General features: G+C 39.9%; 2 protein-coding genes, 2 non-coding genes and 2 pseudogenes across 7 annotated transcripts; 2 read left to right on the forward strand and 4 right to left on the reverse strand.

The window, feature by feature from the left end:
- Positions 1-570: 570 nt before the first annotated feature.
- On the reverse strand, positions 571-734 carry LOC141384099 (U1 spliceosomal RNA). The gene has a single exon (XR_015485808.1). It is a non-coding gene; the product is annotated as a U1 spliceosomal RNA (small nuclear RNA).
- Positions 735-1,861: 1,127 nt separating this feature from the next.
- On the reverse strand, positions 1,862-2,025 carry LOC141384094 (U1 spliceosomal RNA). The gene has a single exon (XR_015485730.1). It is a non-coding gene; the product is annotated as a U1 spliceosomal RNA (small nuclear RNA).
- A 1,686-nt stretch (positions 2,026-3,711) lies between these two features.
- LOC137494504 (U1 spliceosomal RNA) lies at positions 3,712-3,860 on the reverse strand (annotated as a pseudogene).
- Positions 3,823-6,280, forward strand: LOC148682341 (uncharacterized). The gene is made up of 5 exons (XM_088649891.1): positions 3,823-4,037; positions 4,519-4,582; positions 5,460-5,633; positions 5,713-5,848; positions 5,917-6,280. Exons 3-5 carry the CDS (start codon positions 5,471-5,473, stop codon positions 6,278-6,280), a joined length of 663 nt encoding a protein of 220 aa, XP_088506017.1. The 5' UTR covers positions 3,823-4,037; positions 4,519-4,582; positions 5,460-5,470.
- Positions 6,281-6,292: 12 nt separating this feature from the next.
- LOC110439485 (uncharacterized) lies at positions 6,293-17,498 on the forward strand. 3 transcript variants are annotated; one of them, XM_087249946.1, is made up of 8 exons: positions 6,329-6,497; positions 6,657-6,713; positions 7,748-7,827; positions 7,970-8,446; positions 8,556-9,112; positions 9,215-9,384; positions 9,744-9,910; positions 17,235-17,498. In XM_087249946.1, exons 1-8 carry the CDS (start codon positions 6,344-6,346, stop codon positions 17,244-17,246), a joined length of 1,674 nt encoding a protein of 557 aa, XP_087106072.1. In that variant the 5' UTR covers positions 6,329-6,343; the 3' UTR covers positions 17,247-17,498. The 3 variants fall into 3 exon arrangements, with proteins under 3 accessions (XP_087106070.1, XP_087106071.1, XP_087106072.1); XM_087249944.2 differs by lacking the exon at positions 17,235-17,498 and having other exon boundaries at positions 6,293-6,497; positions 9,744-10,030; XM_087249945.2 differs by lacking the exon at positions 17,235-17,498 and having other exon boundaries at positions 6,293-6,497; positions 6,660-6,713; positions 9,744-10,030.
- LOC147845212 (uncharacterized) lies at positions 17,407-22,440 on the reverse strand (annotated as a pseudogene). The gene is made up of 3 exons (XR_015484259.2): positions 22,351-22,440; positions 21,790-21,900; positions 17,407-19,545 (listed from the first exon to the last, which is right to left on the reverse strand). The product of XR_015484259.2 is annotated as an uncharacterized LOC147845212, transcript variant X1 (transcript).
- Between the last annotated feature and the right edge of the window lie 1,318 nt (positions 22,441-23,758).

Genomic DNA, 23,758 nt, shown 5'->3' on the forward strand with positions numbered 1-23,758 from the left:
CGCAAAAGAACTTGACTGACGAAAGCGGAAGCGCTAACGGAACAACCTCCCGCTGCAGGCACCTTACATTCCTGAGACGGGAAACCACCGACGGCTGGCTGCGAAATTGCCTCTGGTTCAGATTGGTTTAGAACCGTCCCTCTGCCCAAAACGCCACAGACGTCTGCAAAAGATTGCAGTTCTTGAAACAAAGTTACCTCTGATCCGAGCAGAAGCGTTCGCTTACTTAATGGCAGATAAAATGATGACCTTTCACACGGTCTGCATTCGTTCCGTCAGTAACAGCGGCAGGCCGGCAAATAAAATCCTGACGTTCCACAGGGCACACTCGCTTGGCGGACAAAAGCCACCGGGGGCTCTCTTTGCGTGTTCCTTCACCTGGTCAAACCGCTTTGAGGGGGGACCTTTCGAGTAGTTTTTCGGCATCTGAACAGACTCTTCTAGCGACGGGTGGGCAGGCCTTCCACTACTGGAGCAAAAGAGGCTTGGCAAAGGACGAGGAAGAGAGGGAAGCGACGCTCCAGCCGGGTCCCGCGCTACCGCCTGAACTCTGTCTTGAACCGCTGTGCTCAGGGGAGAGCGCGAACGCAGTCCCCCACTACCAGAAATTATGCAGTCGAGATTCCCACATTTGGGGAATTCGCAGGGGTCAGCATGGCCGGAGTGTAATGGCCAAGCCTCGCCCTGGGTGAACCACCTTCTTGATCATGGTATCTCCCCTGCCAGGTAAGTATGAGTTGCCGGGCGGCGCAAATGGCAGCCGCCGTTTTCTATCGGCCGTACTCCAGGGCGGTGATGCCCAGCCACCGAGCATGGGGAATGGGCCAGCAACCCCTGTCTCCTGACGGCGCTGTACTTGCAGCAGACGTGCCTGTGCTTGCAAACCACTCGCTAGTAACTGTGGCAACGCATGAAGAGTTTGAGCTTCCTCCAGATGCTTGCTTCGTGTTTTGTCATCAGTTGGGGCTGCCAACACATGGATTCCACTGGACGCACTCGATCTGGGGATAACAGACCCTCTATGGGGGGAGGGGATCCTCCTGTTCTTTCTTTCTTTTCCTCCATCTGTTTTCTTCCTCTACAGATGCCGTTTTTCTCTGCTTAGTTTCTGATTTGGTCTATTTGGACATGTCGACCTCCTGCTTTGCTGCGGTTCGGACCGCCTTTGCCTAGAGCTCCGTGCGTTGCACTCTCGCCTTGTATATTTCGTGCCCTGTTTTCTTACGTCAGCCTATCAGCACAGTGCTCAAACGACATAGCTTGAAGAACACGACGGGATCTACAAACGTTCCGCAAAAGAACTTGACTGACGAAAGCGGAAGCGCTAACGGAACAACCTCCCGCTGCAGGCACCTTACATTCCTGAGACGGGAAACCACCGACGGCTGGCTGCGAAATTGCCTCTGGTTCAGATTGGTTTAGAACCGTCCCTCTGCCCAAAACGCCACAGACGTCTGCAAAAGATTGCAGTTCTTGAAACAAAGTTACCTCTGATCCGAGCAGAAGCGTTCGCTTACTTAATGGCAGATAAAATGATGACCTTTCACACGGTCTGCATTCGTTCCGTCAGTAACAGCGGCAGGCCGGCAAATAAAATCCTGACGTTCCACAGGGCACACTCGCTTGGCGGACAAAAGCCACCGGGGGCTCTCTTTGCGTGTTCCTTCACCTGGTCAAACCGCTTTGAGGGGGGACCTTTCGAGTAGTTTTTCGGCGTCTGAACAGACTCTTCTAGCGACGGGTGGGCAGGCCTTCCACTACTGGAGCAAAAGAGGCTTGGCAAAGGACGAGGAAGAGAGGGAAGCGACGCTCCAGCCGGGTCCCACGCTACCGCCTGAACTCTGTCTTGAACCGTTGTGCTCAGGGGAGAGCGCGAACGCAGTCCCCCACTACTAGAAATTATGCAGTCGAGATTCCCACATTTGGGGAATTCGCAGGGGTCAGCGTGGCCGGAGTGCAATGGCCAAGCCTCGCCCTGGGTGAACCACCTTCTTGATCATGGTATCTCCCCTGCCAGGTAAGTATGAGTTGCCGGGCGGCGCAAATGGCAGCCGCCGTTTTCTATCGGCCGTACTCCAGGGCGGTGATGCCCAGCCACCGAGCATGGGGAATGGGCCAGCAACCCCTGTCTCCTGACGGCGCTGTACTTGCAGCAGACGTGCCTGTGCTTGCAAACCACTCGCTAGTTAAGCCTGATTTATACTTCTGCGTCAAACACCGGCGTATGCTACGGCGCTGACGCATAGCCCTTCGCCGTGGCCATCGCCGTCACTGACGTGCACCTCTCAAAAAATGTAACTACACGTCGCAACGACGCGTAGCATAAGCTCTGTGATTGGTCGGCTTGGTAGCGCTGACGAGTCTGGGCGGGACCGAGAGGCGCGCGAATGGCGCGACGCCGCGCGAGCGATTGTTTACAAGTGTGGAGTCCCGTGAAGGAGCTCCGGATGGAAAGTTTTGTTTTGTGTTTACCTCATAGTTAAAGTTGTTGCACGTCCGCCGGTTCCTGCCTCAAAATGAGCGAGTTTGAGCAACTTGTACATCCCGGAAGTGTTCAGGAAATGCAAAAAAAGTAGCGAAGAAACTTGACACAGAGGAACATTTACACCTCACTGCCAACTAGCGTTTCGGAAGTGTTAATGCAGACCGGCAGAGACAGCGCGCAGAAGTATAAATGCACAGCCACGCGCGTTGCCTGCGCCGTGGGTTACGCCGGTCACCTGACGCAGAAGTATAAATCAGGCTTAACTGTGGCAACGCATGAAGAGTTTGAGCTTCCTCCAGATGCTTGCTTCGTGTTTTGTCATCAGTTGGGGCTGCCAACACATGGATTCCACTGGACGCACTCGATCTGGGGATAACAGACCCTCTATGGGGGGAGGGGATCCTCCTGTTCTTTCTTTCTTTTACTCCATCTGTTTTCTTCCTCTACAGATGCCGTTTTTCTCTGCTTAGTTTCTGATTTGGTCTATTTGGACATGTCGACCTCCTGCTTTGCTGCGGTTCGGACCGCCTTTGCCTAGAGCTCCGTGCTTTGCACTCTCGCCTTGTATATTTCGTGTCCTGTTTTCTTACGTCAGCCTACCAGCACAGTGCTCAAACGACATAGCTTGAAGAACACGACGGGATCTACAAACGTTCCGCAAAAGAACTTGACTGACGAAAGCGGAAGCGCTAACGGAACAACCTCCCGCTGCAGGCACCTTACATTCCTGAGACGGGAAACCACCGACGGCTGGCTGCGAAATTGCCTCTGGTTCAGATTGGTTTAGAACCGTCCCTCTGCCCAAAACGCCACAGACGTCTGCAAAAGATTGCAGTTCTTGAAACAAAGTTACCTCTGATCCGAGCAGAAGCATTCGCTTACTTAATGGCAGATAAAATGATGACCTTTCACACGGTCTGCATTCGTTCCGTCAGTAACAGCGGCAGGCCGGCAAATAAAATCCTGACGTTCCACAGGGCACACTCGCTTGGTGGACAAAAGCCACCGGGGGCTCTCTTTGCGTGTTCCTTCACCTGGTCAAACCGCTTTGAGGGGGTACCTTTCGAGTGGTTTTTCGGCGTCTGAACAGACTCTTCTAGCGACGGGTGGGCAGGCCTTCCACTACTGGAGCAAAAGAGGCTTGGCAAAGGACAAGGAAGAGAGGGAAGCGACGCTCCAGCCGGGTCCCACGCTACCGCCTGAACTCTGTCTTGAACCGCTGTGCTCAGGGGAGAGCGCGAACGCAGTCCCCCACTACCAGAAATTATGCAGTCGAGATTCCCACATTTGGGGAATTCGCAGACATCTGCCCACTGAACGTGCAATGTAAACTGTAGACTGTAGACTCTTGTCCAATGAAAAGCCGCGATTGTCTACAGTTTGATTAGACCCTGGGCCAATCGGAGGGCTGCATTGTCTAAAGTTTCAAATCACGGCCAATCAGCGCTGAGGATTTTCTAAAGTTTCTCTCGCTCTGGACGCTCACAATTTATCGGGTCAGAGAGTTCATCTGCTGTCGAGATAAATTCATATGCTGAAGTGATTTCGTGTGGTAAGTTATTTTTATACTGTTATATTGATGCACAGTATGTTTTGGTCAAGGCACGTTTGAAATATCTCACTCTTTGTGCAGTATTCGTGAGGCTGCGCCTTCAAAAAGTACACCTGTCATAGAGATTTTGTGTGATAAGTTATTTTTATACTGTTATATTGATGCACAGTATGTTTTGGTCACATCACGTTGGAAATATTTCACTCTTTGTGCAGCATTTTGTCTGTGTTCGTGAGGCTGCGCCGTCATAAAGTACACCTGTTGTAGTGATTTATAGTGGTAGGTTATTTTTATCCTGTTCTGATAAACAGTATGTTTTGCTCACATCACGTTTGATATATTTCACTGTGTGTGCAGTATTTTGTCTGTGTGTGTGACGCTGCGCCGTCAGACGTTCACCCATTACAGAGATTTTGTGTGGTAAGCTATTTTTATATTGCTAAGATCACATCACGTTTGAAATCTCTCACTCTTTGTGCAGTGTTTGGTCTGTGCTGGTGACGCTGTGCCGTCAGAAAGTTCACCTTTCCAAGATATTTCGTGTGGTAAGTTGTTTTTATACTGTGATATTATTTAAATGCATATTTGGCTGCACAAAACCTGAAAAAGTTTAGCTTTTGTATTATTTTCGACGATCGCGTCGGTTTGATAGCTCAGTATACACAGATTGATAGCTCAGTATACACAGATGTTTCATTATAATATAGAAACAAACATGCTGATAAATAAATATCCCTTTATATGTAGCAATATATGTTACCATGGCGATTGTTATCATTAGTTGTAACTATGAGAAGTGAAGAACATCTTAAGATCTTAACTGGGACAAAACATATGATCAATACATGTATTTGTTATCATAAGAATATAGTAAAATCGTTATTGCCATAGCCTGAATAATATATCACTGATTCTCAAGGCCTGGGACAAAAACATATTCAGCAATTACTGCTATAAGCTTTAAAATGAAAATGTGCATACATTAAATATGATTTGTTATGTTATTTCAAGTATTATATGTGTAAATGATATCATATTAATGAGAGTATGTATTTAACATGCTTAGAATGTATTTTACCTTACCTTATATCAGCCATATGGAGGTTGATATTAATAGCTGCCCCTTAAAAAACACAAAATACAACTGTAAGCATTTGAAAAAAATGTATAACAGAGCAATTGATATGATAATTCATGTTTTCATTGCCACTGTCAAATGCATCATCTCTGTCAGCATTGTTAACCCTTGTCAGATAATTTATTTTGATGATATTTCATTTATTTGTTAATTATCAAACATGTAAAAATGGAAAAAAAAAGACTTAACACACAAAATGTTTTTTTAATACTTTATCATGAGCTCAGAGCTAAGACCATATTCCCTCTCTATATTTGTGATGTTTATAAGAATACTTCTTACAGGTGAATTAGACATGGATCCACTGTTGCCCACCCTGAGCATTGTTGACACCAGTGTGCCACAGGACAGACAACAGTGCTTTCTTAAAGCATCGAAGGACGCCAAGACCCTGGCCTCTCGCAACAGGTGCTTCGAGCGGAACACTAGCCAGGACAAAAAAACTGCTTGTGAGGAAGGTAATATCTGATTTATGCGTTTCTGTCATATGCGTACACTGCAGACTGTTATTTGCATTAATGTTATTTTATGTCTTAGCTAAAAAAAGATGCCAGCACATTACTTGTGCGCCATCTGAGGTCCAGTATCTCGGCCAGCTCATTCTAAACTTTGGCAAGTACAATGGACAAAGTTTTAAATGGCTGGTGGAGAACGACGTTGGCTACATTAAATAGTAAGTATGTTGCTATACATTTGTATAAGCTGTTTTTACACAAATTAATTATCTTTTTGAAATTTCAGTGTGCTGGATCTACACATCAAGGAGCGTCGCCATCAAGGAAGAAAAGAGGGCCCAGGTGAGTATATAAAGGATCTTCTGTTACAGTATGTGCAACTGTTTCCACAGGTTTCCTGCCACCTCGAGGTCAACGTCGACAGTGCCATCTACGGTCAGGGCCGCTTCAGATCCTTCACGTTCCTGGAGATGTGGCAGTGGTACAGCCTGCACAAGACCCTGCAGGCGGATCCACAAGCTGGTAGTGCCCAAGAAAAGAAGATGGCACAGGAGGCGTTCTGCTCTGTGCGGCAGTGGCTGACGATGAAGGAGGAGGACATCAGCGTCAAGACACTGAAGCGGTTCCGGCAGTTCTCAACAAAGAGGTAGGTTTTATTTATTTCTTTTAAATGTGACTTTATTAAAAAATATATATCATGCTGGCAACATTTCATGCAAACTACAACCTGTAACTCACAGAAACCCCTAGAAGACAGGCCTCTTCCTGCAGCGGCGGCCAGCTCCAGCTCGTCGGGATCTAGAGGTGATGGTGGATGGGCGGATGATGCGCTACTGGTGGAAGCCCTCAGTGCTTTCGAAGCACAAGGTGTATATCACTTTAATTGTTCATGTACCATAGCATAAATCTTTTATTAATAAATAAATCAATGACACACAATATCAAAACACTGTGCTGATGAGATTGTCTTCTTGCTGCTTTGACACTGACTTTTGCCCATCTTGTGTTTTTTTTTTCCTCCTTTAGCAGTTGAGGACAAAGGCGGTCTGCCGAAGAAACCACTCAGCTTCCCTGAAAGACAAGGTATATCACATAATGAATGTCACTTATTAACATTTATTCATACTGTTGTAGCATGAACTACCGCTGAGGGCCCTCCTGTGAAATATTTATTTAAGGTAATGGAGCAAGGACATGTTCACAGTACTTAGGATAGTATATTATCTTCTGAAGAAAGTTTTATTTGTTTTATTATTTATGTTTTTCTATTGGCTACAGAACAAACAGTGTTAAGCTAGTTAAGCCTTTACTTTCTCACGCTGAATATGGTAACACTTCAGTATAATAGTCCTTTAGTTAATCAATTTACTAACACTAAGTGTCGCCAATCTTGTGCAGCATTTATTAATTACAGTTCAACATTAATGCATTATTAAAATCCAAAGTTGTGCTTGTTGCACAGTGCATTATTGAACTAACGTTATTTAACTTAAATAACATCATTAACAAAGATAAATTAATACTGTAATTAATGTATTAAATTTCTTGTTCATGTTAGTAAATGCATTAACTAATATTAACTAATGAACTATTACTCTAAAGTGTTACCCTAAAGGGTGACACTTTACAACAAGTTTGTATTAGTTAATGTCAAAGCATTTACTACCATAAACAAGCAATGAACAATATACTAAATACAGTATTTGTTCGTGTTACAGTCATCAATGCCAACTCACAGTCCATCAACTAAGCATTAAATATTATTTTAATAAAGCATTAGTACATGTTGAACTATGATTAAAAATGTTGTACAAGCATTGTTCATAATTAGTACATGTTAGTAAATACATTATCTAATGAAACCTTATTGTAAAGTGTGACCCAATATTATATACTGTCATCATGGTAAAGATAAATTATAAGAAATTAAGTTATTAGAACTATTATGTTTAGAAATGTGCCTGAACAAGTCCTCTCTCCATTACACATAAATTGTGAAAAATAAACTCAAATTTAACAGGGGGGCTTATAATTCCGGCTTCAACTGTATGCATTAATAAATAAAATTCATCACACTAAGACACTGTCTTCTGATAATCACAACTGTGCTCATTTAGGAGCCGGGGAAGCAAAGAGAAGAAAACGTTCCTGTGAAGATCTGTCACAGAAGCCACACTCAGACTCTCCACTGTCTGCTGTAAGTTTATCATTTGTACATCACAATTAGGTGGTGTATATACTTCTGAATACAGTTTTGTGAGCTTAGATGGGGAGGCCGTGCAAAAAGTATGAATATGTCAATCAAAAAGGTTTTACCTATTATACTTACTTTGTTGAAGGCTCCTGCGTCGACTTCTTTATTGGAGGCTCCTGCATCAGCCTCATTAGTTCCTGGCCAGTCTTCGTCATCGGCTCCTGCATCAGCCTCATCAGTTCCTGGCCAGTCTTCTTCATCGGCTCCTGCATCAGCCTCGTCATTTCCTGCCTCGGCTTCTTCATCGGCTCCTGTATCAGCCTCGTCAGTTCCTGCCTTGGCTTCTTCTTCGGCTCCTGCATCAGCCTCGTCAGTTCCTGCCTTGGCTTCTTCTTCGGCTCCTGCATCAGCCTCGTCAGTTCCTGCCTTGGCTTCTTCTTCGGCTCCTGCATCAGCCTCGTCAGTTCCTGCCTCGGCTTCTTCATCGGCTCCTGCATCAGCCTCGTCAGTTCCTGCCTCGGCTTCTTCATCGGCTCCTGCATCAGCTTCTGTGTCAGCTTCTGACGTTCAACCTAGAAGGTCATCTGGTGGGTCAACACACAGTGACCCAGCACATTCTGAGGTAACTGTCAAAGAACTCTGTGGTTGTGAAGATAAGAAAAATTAATACTTTAATACTAAAACTTTAATTGATTTTAACACAGATTTGTCTCGGTTATTCTAATTACCAGGTGTCATTTGAGGGTTGGCACAAGATGTGGGAGTCTGGTCTTCATGGGCTGCCCAGTGCAGACATACTGTGGCCTAAGGAGGATGCTGAAAGGGGACTCTTTCAGAGGGCCATGTCTTATAAAGACAAACATGGAAACAGAAAGTGGAGGAAAGTCCTGAAGGATGACCGGATGTGGTTTCACCCTCCAGAATTTCCTGGAGTGGTGGAAGGAAAAGTCCCCTCAGCAGACTCCTTTTTTCACAGCTCCGTTTTTTTCTGGAGACCAGTCGGTGTGTGGCGTTACAGTCTTCGGTGCCCAAGGTCTGACTGCCCAGCACGCACCAATCAGAAGGCTTTTCTCTACCGTTGTGGGTATTCATCCACGGTAAGACAGATCTGCCACATGTCTGGCTGGTACTCCATGCTGACTGAGGTCCTGGCATGCAACGCCTGTAGAAAGGCTGCAAAGGAGTCGGAAGAGCATACTATTGGTCGTTTCCTGTCATGGGATCAGTGCATCCTTAATCAGCTCAGTCCAGCTCACAGAGCGGTGTTTCCTGCTGTCTTGACGCTACGGTGAGTCTCTAGCAGAAAACAAATCATTGTGAAATTATGCAGAGTCTAATAAAAGTTAAGACTCACCATCATCTAATGATTGTGTTGCTCCTATGATTCTAGGCGTGGCGTGGACAAGCAGGTGATCCGCCTAATGAGGGATCGCACTGAGGGAAACACCATGGTGAAAGTTTGGAGACAGGTGCAGGAGAGCCACTGCGAGGACTATCTGCAGAGAAAGGACTTGTACACCACTCTTCTCAGCCAGTACAACAAACCTGGGAAGATCACTCGTAAGTCAGAGTTAATTGTTTTCTTTAAAGGGATAGTTCACCCAGAAATGAGTAGTTTTAAACCTTTATGAGTTTCTCTCTTTTGTTAAACACAAAAGAAGATATTCTGAAGAAAGCCGAAATCCTGTAACCATTGACTTCCATTGTAAAAAAAACAAACAAATACTATGGAAGTCAATGGTTACAGGTTTCTGACATTTTTCTAAATATCTTGTTTAGTGTTTAAAAGAAACCCATAATGGTTTACAATCATTAAAAGGATCAGTAAATGATGAAAGAATTATTATTTTTAAATTCCTATCCTTTTGAGCATTTATTCAAAGATTAAGCAGCAAAGTGTCTGTTTTCTCTGCTTTTAGGGAGTTTGTGCCAGCAGTTCCAGCGACCACCAGCACGGAGAGAGCCGCCATCTGCCAGACTGATGAGAAAGGTGTTCCTTATCTCAGAGGCAGATAACATCGAGGACTACCGTACTCAGATTATGTCCACATTTGGGCAAGTCCTGAAGTACGACTCCACCAAGAAGGTAAATTTAACACAATGGAAAAAAAGTCAGTTTGTAAACATATTGCAAAACCTTTTTACTGTTATTCTTTCAGGAAATCCTTTATCAGAGAGATTTTATCCTTAAAATATTATTGTCCACTTTTGCATCATGGGACATTTTAATCATTAATTATTAATGACAATTGATAAGTAAAGTATTATTACATGCAGTCCCGCCCACCAGTAATTTCATTGGTTAGTGGAGATTGGGGCGGGGCTGCACATGCACTCCCGCCCACCTGTAATTTCATTGGTTAGTAGAGACGTAATAACGTCGATGCCACTACGTCGTGTCAGTAAACAGGAAATGCATTTACAACTTCTCGAAAATTGTTTTATTGTTAATAAAATACACAAAAGCAGGTTATTCCTGCTAAATGTCTCAATGTTAATTAAAGAGCCCATATTATACATGAAATAGGGTCATATCTTGGTTGTAAGGGTCTCCAACAACAGTTTAATATGCATGCAAGGTCAAAAAACACTTTCATGGTCTTATAATCTGCATTTATTTTTACCTAATTATCCCAGCGACTCCTGTATGAATCGTCCAGTGATTCATTCGTTCCCAAACCCCTCCTTAGCGCGAAGCTAATCTGCGCTGATTGGACCAATGACAGTCTGTTGCGATTGGTCGACTGCCTTCAGTCAGAGTGAAATGCCAAACAGCTAATCAGCAATATAAAAGTAATCACAGTTCATACACGCTCGATAGTGTAGGCGTGGATTTTAGCTGCCAGTGGGTCAATGTAAATACAGACTATGGACTTGAAAATACAGACGACTGACTATTTTATTGAGCAAAAACTCCAAAAACAGTTGAGGAGATCTCCTAGCTTCTCACTCTGCTCTTTTCACAGACACACACACACACACACGCACTTATGGACGACAGCGCGCGCACACGCACACACAGACACACACACATTACTCCTCGTCCACGGAGCTCCGTAAACAAACAGCACGCGTCGCGTTTTTAACGTGACTTTGCACGCGATAAGAGAATATAGCCAGTTAACCTGAGACAGTACACGCGGTTACAAGTAACAAATCACAACTAAATACATTTGCAAGCTAGAGTCAACGAGGCAACAACTTTAATCGCACGTACTTACACTTGAGAAATGAAGGAAGAAACCCATCCTGACGTCCATCAGTAAGTTACTCTTTACTGATCTTTCCTTTAACAAACGCTGATGAAGTATTCTTTGTAGCATGCAGTTTCCAGAAGTTTCCAGTAGTTTCCAACTGCTTGGCTATAATGCTGAGGTTTCATCTTTGGGTAGAGACTCAATATATCCATCTGCAGTGTGACTTCAATCGACCGGCATGTTTGTGTTTGTGGGTGTGTGTGTGTGTCTGGGTTTCTGCGTCAGAGGGCGGGGCCGCAGGTTTGAAATCTCCCGGGTCTGCGCGTGCACGTGAATAACTTGGTTTCGTTCGTACGTCATGGCGAAACACCTAATGAATCGGTATCAAGGCGACTCGTTTGAAGCACTATGAGTCGACTCTTTTATAGATGAATCAACAGTTTTAAACACTGTACACTAACAGATTTAAGCCTTAGCTGGATACTTCACTTCACTTAGAGCTGTGTTACACAATACATGGAGGAGAATTTTCAAAAACCCATAATATGGGCTCTTTAAATGAATCTAAACTAATTTGCAATTGGGCTTTTGTATATATGAAATTATTTGGTGAGTGTATCAATTCTGCATACATTAACTTAGCGTTCATTATTAGCCTAATCTAATTAAAAATATATATTTATGAACAGGACATTTAATAATCTGGGAGCGTTGACTTCAAATGTTTTATTTGGCCATGTCTCTTTCATCCCATCCACTGGACGCATTAGGATCGTAAAACGGCCTGGATCCAAGTCTGCAGACACCCCATTTAGGGAATATTCACTCGGGAACGCTCTTGGCCGCTCTCATGCACGCGACCGTGACCGCGCAGACACTGAAATCAAGCGATCCACGTCGAGCGGTACCGTAAAGCGTGTTTTAAATGCGGGATTCAGCACACATGTTCATATTGAAAATCATAGGAAATATTTTGGAGAACTTTGACTTCCTGAACAGCGATTTATGATCACAGATTTTATCTCAACTGCGTTACATCAGGAGTTCAGTAATACACCTGCACAAACACTCTGAACACAGCAGACAGGGACATGCGGGGGCCCAAAGGACATGCGGGGGTTTACAATCAATCACACGACACGCGGGAGGTTACATGCGGGACCTTACATGAAGCAGTGTAAACGTTGGACGCGAGGCAGACTGAGTAGGGTGAAGCTGAGACCCAACCGCACGCTCAGACCTGCACGCTCAGACTAGCACTTCCAGACCTATCATTTTCTCAGACAGTGCCACCTGCTGTTGGGTTGGGTGAATCGGCAGGTATCGAGACCCATGCTCAGACCAGCACTTTCTAGGAAGTAGCAACATCGGACACGTGAGTAAGGTTATTCATTTTATTAAAGCGATTCTTGAAATTAGCAGGTTTTATGGCATAAATCAATGTGACATCTTATTACACTAACAAACAATATTTCAGTGTTTGATTTGAATTAGTCAAAAGATAGCATTATTTTATGATATTTACAGCGTGCTCTTATGCTCGTCCTGATTTTGCCAAGTGCTAGTTGTCCTGAGACCAACATATTTTATGATGACCCAGGGACAACATCTCTATCAGCCAATCAAACGTTATTACGTCATCATTATGAGCCTCCTGCAGAGTCCGCCAAAAACGCAAATTCAAAAAAGAAAACACACCCACCCACACACAGGTAACTGCCATTTTCACCAGTAAAGAGGACAGGTGAAGAGGACAAGTGAAGAGGTGAGATCACCGGTTTTCTTCTATAAGTTTACAGAAGGAGTAATGATTGTAAAATTCATGTGTTTATGGATTTGTCCCTTTTTTCCAGCGAAGTGAACGAGCAACGTTTAACTTTTGTTTGCATTAAGTTAGCCTAATTAGCCGTCCCTACCTAACGTTAGATTAGCGTGCTGCTCTAACGTTACTGTTACTTACTTTCTGGTATTAATTAAAACAATTAATTAAAACAAGCTAAGAGTATTTTGTTGAATATTTAAATCTAGCAAACGTTATTAAACGCGACTAAACTTGCCCTCTTGCTAATTTAGCGACCTTTTTTCTAATAATTCGGTTTTTAGCATGTATTATGTCAATTTCATTTAAAGACACGCCAGAAATGTGGACCAAAACAGCACTAGTTTAAACACAAGACAGTAGGTTATTTGAGGTGTTAACTTAACTACTTTGAATCGCTGCAATGATTTCATTATTTATTCTGTTAAATATGTTGGCATCATCACAGGTTTATTAATATCATTTATATTTTTTATCTCAGGTCATCATCACTGATTTATTAATATGTTAACCTCAGGTCATCATCACTAATTTATTAATATATTTAATATGTTAAACTCAGGTCATCATCACTGATTTATTAATATATTTAACATGTTAACCTCAGGTCATCATCACTGATTTATTAATATATTTAACATGTTAACCTCAGGTCATCATCACTGATTTATTAAAATTATGAGTATGTTAACCTCAGGTCATAATCACTGATTTATTAATATTATTAATATGTTAAACTCAGGTCATCATCACTGATTTATTAATATGTTAACCTCAGGTCATTATCACTAATTTATTAATATATTTAATATGTTAAACTCAGGTCATCATCGATTTATAAATATATTTAATATGTTAACCTCAGGTCATCATCACTAATTTATTAATATATTTAATATGTTAACCTCAGGTCATCATCACTGATTTATTAATATTATTAATATGTTAACCTCAGGTCATCATCGCTGATTTATTAATATTATTAATATGTTAACCTCAGGTCATCATGACTGATTTATTAAAATTATGAATATGTTAACCTCAGGTCATCATCACTGATTTATTAATATTATTAATATGTTAACCTCAGGTCATCATCACTGATTTATTAATAATATGTTAACCTCAGGTCATCATCACTGATTTATTAATATGTTAACCTCAGGTCATCATCACTGATTTATTAATATTATTAATATGTTATCCTCAGGTCATCATCGCTGATTTATTAATATTATTAATGTGTTAACCTCAGGTCATCATCACTGATTTATTAATATGTTAACCTCAAGTTATTATCACTGATTTATTATTAATAATAATAATAATATGTTAACCTCAGGTCATCATCACTGATTTATTAAAGAGCCCATATTATACATGAAATAGGGTCATATCCTGGTTGTAAGGGTCTCCAACAACAGTCTAATATGCATGCAAGGTCAAAAAACACTTTCATGGTCTTATAATCTGCATTTATTTTTAGCTAATTATCCCAGCGACTCCTGTATGAATCGTCCAGTGATTCATTTGTTCCCAAACCCCTCCTTAGCGCGGAGCTAATCTGCGCTGATTGGACCGATGACAGTCTGTCGCGATTGGTCGACTGCCTTCAGTCAGAGAGGGAAATGGCCAATAGCTAATCAGCAATTTAAAAAGTAATCACAGTTCATACACGCTCGATAGTGTAGACGTGGATTTTAGCTGCCACACTATGGCGAGTGGATAGTGCCACGGATAACCGAACGAAGGAGACAGTCGTGTACTCGCCATACCACACACACACAAAAACACACACACACCTCCGGATGACAACGCTCCCGCTTCCGCCCGCACCCGCCAGGTTTTAGCCTGAGAACCCGCTCCGTTTTCTGCCCGCCGCGCCCAGTCCCGCTAGAGCGGAGAACACAACCAAAAATCACCCAGTATACAGTCCAGACAGCCAAGCTGTCTGTATAAACACACACACACAGCACAAAGCACACAAAGCTCGTTCGTTCGTTCGCTCTCTCTCTCTCTCTCATACGCGCGCGTGCGCACTAACACACACACACACAAGCACCATGCAGACTCTCTCTTTCTAATTCGCATAGCAATATCCGTGATATTGCTAGACAGCCCGCTCCCGTCCCAAATTAAACCCGTTACCGACTGCTCCCGCGATTTATTCGGAAATTTATTCCCGCGGCTGTCCCCGCGCCAGATTTCTGCGGCGCGGGAATAAATTTCCGAATAAATCGCGGGAGCAGAACTCTAGCACGGAGCTCCATAAACAAACAGCACGCGTCGCGTTTTTAACGTGACTTTGCACGCGATAAGATAAAATATCCAGTTAACCTGATACAGTACACTCGGTTACAAGTAACAAATCACAACTAAATACATTTGCAAGCTAGAGTCAACGAGGCAACAACTTTAACCGCACGTACTTACACTTGAGAAATGGAAGAAACCCATCCTGACGTCCATCAGTTACTCTTTACTGATCCTTCCTTTAACAAACTCAGATGAAGTATTCTTTGTAGTATGTAGCTTCCAGAAGTTTCCAACTGCTTGGTTATAATGCTGATGTTTCATCTTTGGGTAGAGACTCAATATAATGTCCATCTGCAGTGTGACTTCAATCGACCGGCATGTTTGTGTGCGTGTGTTTGTGGGTGTGTGTGTGTGTCTGGGTTTCTGCGTCAGAGGGCGGGGCCTCAGGTTTGAAATCTCCCGGGTTTGCGCGTGCACGTGAATAACTTGGTTTCGTTCGTACGTCATGGCGAAACACCTAATGAGTCGGTATCAAGGCGACTCGTTTGAAGCACTATGAGTCGACTCTTTTATAGATGAATCAACCGTTTTAAACACTGTATTCTTACAGATTTAAGCCTTAGCTGGATACTTCACTTCACTTAGAGCTGTGTTACACACTACATGGAGGGGAATTTTCAAAAACCCATAATATGGGCTCTTTAATATTATGAATACGTTAACCACAGGTCATAATCACTGATTTATTAATGATAACATGTTAACCACAGGTCATCATCACTGATTTATTAATATTATTAATGTTAACCTCAGGTCATCATCGCTGATTTATTAATATTGTTAATATCTTAACCTCAGTTCATCATCACTGATTTATTAATATTATTTATATCTTAACCTCAGGTCATCATCATGGATTTATTAATATTATTAATATCTTAACATCAGGTCATTATCACAGATTTATTAATATGTTAACCTCAGGTCATCATCACTGATTTATTAATATTATAAATACGTTAACCACAGGTCATGATAATTGATTTATTAATATTATTAATATGTTAACCTCAGGTCATCATAGCTAATTTATTAATATTATTAATACTTTAACCTCAGATCATCATCACTGATTTATTAATAATTTGTTAACCTCAGGTCATCATCACTGATTTATTAATATTATTAACATGTTAACCTCAGGCCATCATCACTGATTTATTAATATTATTAATACGTCATCATCACTGATTTATTAATGTTAACCTCAGGTCATCATCACTGATTTATTAATATTAATAATATCTTAACCTCAGGTCATCACTGATTTATTAATAGGTTAACCTCAGGTTATCATCACTGATTTATTAATAATAATAATATGTTAACCTCAGGTCACCATCGCTGATTTATTAATATTATTAATATGTTAACCTCAGGTCATCATCACTGATTTATTAATATTATTAACATGTTAACCTCAGGTCATCATCACTGATTTATTAATATTATTAATACGTCCTCATCACTGATTTTTTAATATGTTAACCTCAGGTCATCATCACTGATTTGTTAATATTATTAACATGTTAACCTCAGGTCATCATCACTGATTTATTAATATTATTAATACATCATCATTAGTTTTATTAATATCTTAACCTCAGGTAATCATCACTAATTTATCAATATTAATAATATCTTAACCTCATGTCATCATCACTGATTTATTAATATGTTAACCTCAGGTCATCATCACTGATTTGTAATATTATTAGTACGTTAACTTCAGGTCATCATCTCGGATTTATTAAAATCATCTTTTAAAAATCATATATACACACACACACACACACACACACACACACACACACACATATATATGTGTGTGTGTGTGTGTTTACATAAAAACAAGCAATAAATATTTTGTTCAGACTTCCTTAACTCTTTAAAACCTAATAAACTCTTTAAGTCTTTTTAAAGCTGAAATTTTGAAAGGATTGAGCTTCTAGATTTTAGTTTTGTGTAAAACCATTTCAGATTTACTAGGCCCAGCAGCACAAACTCTCTTATGGCATGGAAAAGTAGCAAAAGTAACTTGTGATTGCAAGTAACATTATTGTTTGTTTGTTTTTCAGGAGGAGCATTGAACAAGATAAATGTGCAAAACCTGGGCCCTGAATCATGCTTTGATTTGGCAACTCATTTCTTGGAACCTCTCGCAGTTGATCTTTTCTTCTTCCTTTCTAGAGGACTGCCTGAAATAAGCTTAGTACACAACTAAGGTGGTAAACAAAAACAAAACTCAGATTACGTTTTTACAATTAGAATTTTATTTCATTTTAGACAGTTGTTCTATTGTAAATGTTATGTTCTAAACTGATATCAGATATACTGTACAAAATAAAAAAAAAAAAAAACTTTTGTTTTCTTTGCGTTTTCTTCTTGATTTAATAGCAAAACTGACATCTAGGGTCAGTTCTTCGTACGCGGATTACTCAGTTAGCTGGATTTGGATAATGACGATTTGACACGATCCAGGATCGTTTCGTTCATCAAAACTGATCCGAGAGTTGTTGTCATAGCAACAGTTCTGGTAGCTCAAACCTGGTCGGGAGCAGGTTCAATTAATATAAACAGGATTAGATCGGGTCAGTTCAAGCAAAGATAATACAGAATGTACCAGATTCTGACATTTTCTTACAGTAGTGGTTATATACACTTGGGAAAATAGTAAATATTTACACACACACACATATACATACACACACAACAGTTCTGTCTGGATTTTGAATATGCTGATAGCCGTGATATATTTAAGTAATTTAAGCATCCATACTACCTTTTTACCCTTTGTGTATAACTCCGCCCACATACAGCAGACACTACAGTTTGACAAATATTATTGCTGTTACACAACAAAATATACTTTTGAGGCTTTTTTTAGTCGAGAATGTAGTTGTTTTGATTGCAACTATGCAGTTTATTTGCAAGAATAGTGCTTATTTTAAAATATTTACAATTTCTGAGAGACAGCTCGTCGGCGACAGTTGACGTTTTCTATCCACAAGATGGCGACAGAACCGCATAATAAGTCCTTACGGCTGTTTCACACCGCAAGCGAAAGCAGTGCGTGAGCAGCGCGTATGTCGAGCAGAAGCAGCACGCAGGTGTTTGCCTTTCACACCAGCTGCGTCTGCAGCGCGCAGCTCTTCGGCAGCTGCTGCAGAGATCAACATATCGCTGTCTATTCTATCTAGTTACTTATGTCTCTCTATATACAAATACACTTTTCAAACTTTTTATCTGCAACAAGACCAACGGCAACCTCCTCCTTTGCTGTTTCTTTAACCTGCAAATCTTTATTTTACAAATTTTATAGATCAAACAGTACTGTATGCTTCTCAAACTCTGAGGAGTACGTCAGAAGACAATCGCCAGTGATATTTGGTTTTTGATTGACAGGATGTTGTAAGCCTATAGTTATAATATCTATACAGTAGTTATAATGATATTTATACATAATCCACTTCAGTAATGTCCAGCGGCAGAGTAACTGCATGTTAATTTATGCTCGTGCAAAGGATGAGACGGATAAAAGTGATCAATGCATGCCCTTCTTTTACTTATTTTCGTGTTGTCAGGTTCACAGTGCAAACAGCTCCCAGGTGAAATAACTTGAGCGAACTAAGCAAAGCCGAATAAAGCTTTCTTCCTCTGCTTATGCAGCACAGCACACAGCGAGTTCACATCATCCAGCATGCGTGTCGAACTACACTACCCACAATACACTTTGCTATGGACTACAATTCCCGTAAATCACTTCCCCTCTCCAACAAAACTGATACTAAAACTGTTTTACTATTGGTTTTGTAGTTCGAGCCGAAATAAAGGTTTGTTGCAGTTTTTATTAGTATAAGTTCATTTGATTGACTATGTAAATCAGTTTATATTATTGACATTTATTGGGTAAAATTGTTACTTTTTACTGATATTCAATGTATTTAGGTCATTATCAATGCACTGTCACTTTAATTGAGCTTGAGCAGCGCTATCGCTGCACTGCTCACGGCTCGCTGACGCGCTGCTGCTGCGTGCGGTATGAAAGTTCTAATCTGTTAACATGGATGCCAAAAAAACACGTGCCGCTGATGCTTGCGGTGTGAAACAGGCGTTACGTTTAAAAGATATAATAGTCTGATTTCTAACTATAGCAGATCAAATATTAAACTGGTGAGCACACCTGCCAACACTTCCGTTTTTCATGGGGGTATCGCGTATTTCAGACCAGTCACCCTGTTTGTGTCAGAGTCTCTGTTTATAGCATCTTCCAAAGTTAGACCACAGATGACCAATTGTCTCCCAGTTGTTCCTGAAGTACTTGCAGACATATTTGAAGTTCCTAAACTGGCAGTGAAACATCTCAGCCTTTTCCTTAAATTCTTGTGCCTGTAAAATTGACAAGGAAAATCATGTTTCATGATGTTAGCATAAGAACTGCTGTAGATTTTTAGGTCATTAAATAATACTTCACACAAACATATACCCCAGTGTGTATGGTAAATCTACTGAGAATCTTTATTGTTCTTATACTGTCTAAATCACTGTAGGTCTATGACTGGATAAAACAACATAACATAATACTATTTGCAGTAACTAAAACAGACCCACCAAACAATCCATGTTTATAACAAAAAAGAAAAGTTGCAAAGTTATCATAAATTATAAAATCATAGTTTCACATTTAATCAAATTATTATAAATTTAATCAATTCCTTTTGGACTATGTAAGATCCATGATCTGAAATGTTATTCAGAACAGAATTTAAATATATCTTTAAAACAAAAACATTTAGCTCATGCTGTAAAATGTACTTTAAACTGACCTAAAAAGGTATTAATTAAGGTTGTTAATATAAATGGAATGCTTACAAATGTGTGTAAAATATGTAAAGTTAATCTATGAAACTTTGCACACCTAGCCTAGTTTATTTCTGAACACAGTTGATAAGCAGCATAAATTCATTTTTGAAGGAGAGTAATTGTGTGTGAGTGAGAAGAGGCCAGAATTTTTTTCTACAGCTCCTGTGTGTAGGTTCTGTAATTGAACTTTTGTGGTAAGGTGTGTTTTTTTCATTGCCTTTAAAGTTAAATTACAGCATAAACAATAAAGGCTGGAAAATATGCAAATTTTCAGCGTACGACAGTAGAATGTAGTTTGGGTAACTTTATTGACGTTGCTGGCAATCGTTCTTCTCAATATCATTCTTTTTGGTAAAAATAAAATAAAGAGGGGATAAGGATGTACATATTCATTTACTTTAACATGTTCAATACAGCCAACAGTAAAATTTTACTAATGCACATTTATCCAAATCTTAATATGTATATGAGGAAAATCTATTCATGAGACCTTTTGAATCGAATATTAGCAAAACTATCATATTTACACAAACATGTGTAAGCCATAAAGAGGTGTTTGTACAACAAAGTACAGGGGGTATAAAACGGATTATAATCAAATGACCCTTGAATATTTACAAAAATAGAGCGCTTGCGGACATATTTTTCAATGTTTAAATCAGCCCCGGAAATAATCTGCATGTGTTACTCTTGACCGCACACTGAGAGAAATCGAAAGTAACCCTGTCACTTAAAATGTAACTTTAAATGTCCAGTAGGTGGGGAGTCAAAACCAGAAGTATGTGATAGCACAACAATGATAGCGATTCAAAAATATATGTTTTGATGGGCTGAATATCAATATATTTTTGATGTCAGTTGTGGGCCGGATGGAGGAGGCAGGGCCGCAAATGGTTTGAGGGTCAGCAGTTTGAGACCTGACTTAGAGGCTTTTGCATCTGAACTCTTCATACTGTATGTAGGTTACCATTTTATATTAGCTGTCATTAACATAATTTTTTCACATATTAATAATGCATGTTACAAGCTTGTTACCAAAGTAGAATGACACATTAGAACATACAATTGTACTATAAGGGTGCTTTCACACCTGTGAATTGATTTAGTTGTTCCGAAAAAGAGATTAAAAATGTTAACATTGTTGCTCTTTGCTCTTGGAGCGGTTCACTTTCACACTGCAAAATTTCTAATCGGACCAAAAGAGCTAATACAAATCACGTGCGAGTAAACTCTCCTCACATTGGTCAGAGTGCTAGGGTTTATTTTGCAGCGTTCCGCTCAGCTGTCAGGGGGAGGTGGTGGTTTGGTGGTGATTGACAAGGCGCGCACGCGCGACGTGTCTGAGGAGAGATGCGGTGGGGAGGGGTGAGAAGGGTGCGCGACGATGCCTATTTGAGGACCGGGAGGGTAATGCGAGATTACGGGGAGGTCATCACTCGTTTGCGGGCATCCGGAGACTCGCGAAACTTCCCACCCTACTCATAATTCTCTCTTCATATAGCCGTATGCCTATTACATATCCATAAAACACTGTAATAACCGCGCTCAGATCGGATCGCTTTCTCACTGCAATCGAACCGCTCCAGGGTTCGTTTCAATCGAGCCGAGACTACCTCACTCAGGCGGTCTCGGAGCGATTACTTTGGCGTGGAATAGAGCGCAATTGCCTTGTTCACATATGCCAAACGAACCGCGCTAACTGGGCAAACAAGACAGGTTCTGAAACAAAAGTGTAGGTGTGAAAGCACCCTAAAACAAATAGCAACACACCTTTGAACAGCATTTCATCTCTGACATAAACTGTATGATGTGCGCTCTTGAATCTGCCTTTTCAGGTCCACTCACACCAGATTCAGATATTGACAGCCAACGAGTTACTGCCTGTGTGTAATAAATGGTGGAAAAACGTAACACAACATATTTAATATGGTCAGAACTTCCATGACACATTCGACATTATTAGGATCAAGTATTATAAGCTTCAAGTTAAGGGGTACTCAAATCAAAGTAAAAACAATATATGTTATTGCTATAGCTCAGCAAAAGTTTGAACTTTTTTTTTTGCTTAAGTGCATCGATGACTGACATAAACACACAATAATACCCAGATAATGTCAAGTAATATTACAGTATGTTGTGTGACATGTTGCAATGTGAAATAAGCTTAAGCTCAATCCACTGATTCATTAGCAACTGAAGATAAAAAAAATGTGAATGGTAATACTGTAAGAGATTTACATAAAAAATATATTAAAATGACAGTTGATAAAAATAGAATATGAATCTATAAAATGAGGAAAAACAAAAGCAGTATCTTAACTTAGTACTTACTTGCGTTACATGGTACCAACAAAGGAGAATGTCTGACTCGTTGAACACCTTACGGATGGCATTGACTTCAGCCTAGTCTTTATCAACCATAAAACACCTAAAAAATAAATACTATAAACTTTAAGATAGAGAAAACAAATACAAAATATTACAAATGTTTGCTCTCTAAAGAATGCATTTTGTTGTTTACTGTTATTTACCTTCTCTAGAAAAAACTATTTATGCAATGCATGAAATCAACATCTAGCAAATACCAATTTTGACCCGAATTTGCTAATATAAAGTAAAAATCCACAATATTAACATTGATGACCTGAGGTTAACGTATTATTAATAAATCAGTGATGATGACCTGAGGTTAGCATATTAATAATATTAATAAATCGACGAGCTGAGGTTAACGTATTAATAATATTAATAAATCAGAGATTAAGACCTGTGGTTAACGTAGTAATAATATTAATAAATCAGTGATGATGACCTGAGGTTAACACATTAATAATATTAATAAATCAGTGATGACCTGAGGTTAACATGTTAATAATATGAATAAATCAGCGATGACCTGAGGTTAACATGTTAATAATATGAATAAATCAGTGATGACCTGAGGTCAACATGTTAATAATATTAATAAATCAGTGATGATGACCTGAGGTTAACATATTAATATTAATAAATCAATGATGACCTGAGGTTAACATATTAATATTAATTAATCAATCAGTGATGATGACCTGAGGTTAATGTATTATTAATATTAATAAGTCAGTGATGATGACCTGGGGTTAACATATTAATAATATTAATAAATCGGCGACCTGAGGTTAACGTATTAATAAATCATTGATGATGACCTGAGGTTAACATATTAATAATATTAATAAATCCTTGATGATGACCTGAGGTTAACACATTAATAAATCAGTGATGATGACCTGAGGTTAACATATTAATAATATTAATAAATCAGTGATGACCTCAGGTTAACATGTTAACTATATTAATAAATCAGTGATGACCTGAGGTCAACATATTAATAACATAAATAAATCAATGCTGATGACCTGTGGTTAACATAATAATAATATTAATAAATCAATGATGACCTGAGGTTAACATATTAATATTAATTAATCAGTCAGTGATGATTACCTGAGGTTAATGTATTAATAATATCAATAAATCAGTGATGATGACCTGAGGTTAACATATTATTAATATTAATAAATCAGTGATGATGACCTGATATTATCGCATTAATAATACAAATAAATCAGTGATGATGACCTGAGGTTAACATATTAATAATATTAATAAATCAATGATGACCTGAGGTTAACATATTAATAATATTAATAAATCAGTGATGATGACCTGAGGTTAACATATTAATAATATTAATAAA

The sequence above is a fragment of the Danio rerio genome, chromosome 4, assembly GCF_052040795.2.
Source record: "Danio rerio strain M-AB ecotype USA chromosome 4, GRCz13ab, whole genome shotgun sequence".
NCBI classification, from domain to species: Eukaryota; Metazoa; Chordata; class Actinopteri; order Cypriniformes; family Danionidae; genus Danio; species Danio rerio.

Bases quoted from the DNA above. Each gene is read 5' to 3' on its own strand.
- LOC148682341 (XM_088649891.1), top strand. From the start codon at position 5,471: ATGGATCCACTGTTGCCCACCCTGAGCATTGTTGACACCAGTGTGCCA. The intron at 5,634-5,712 runs GTAATATCTGAT...TTTATGTCTTAG, and splicing joins AAAAACTGCTTGTGAGGAAG to CTAAAAAAAGATGCCAGCAC. The intron at 5,849-5,916 runs GTAAGTATGTTG...TTGAAATTTCAG, and splicing joins GACGTTGGCTACATTAAATA to TGTGCTGGATCTACACATCA.
- LOC110439485 (XM_087249944.2), top strand. From the start codon at position 6,344: ATGCAAACTACAACCTGTAACTCACAGAAACCCCTAGAAGACAGGCCT. The intron at 6,498-6,656 runs GTGTATATCACT...TTCCTCCTTTAG, and splicing joins CAGTGCTTTCGAAGCACAAG to CAGTTGAGGACAAAGGCGGT. The intron at 6,714-7,747 runs GTATATCACATA...GTGCTCATTTAG, and splicing joins CAGCTTCCCTGAAAGACAAG to GAGCCGGGGAAGCAAAGAGA.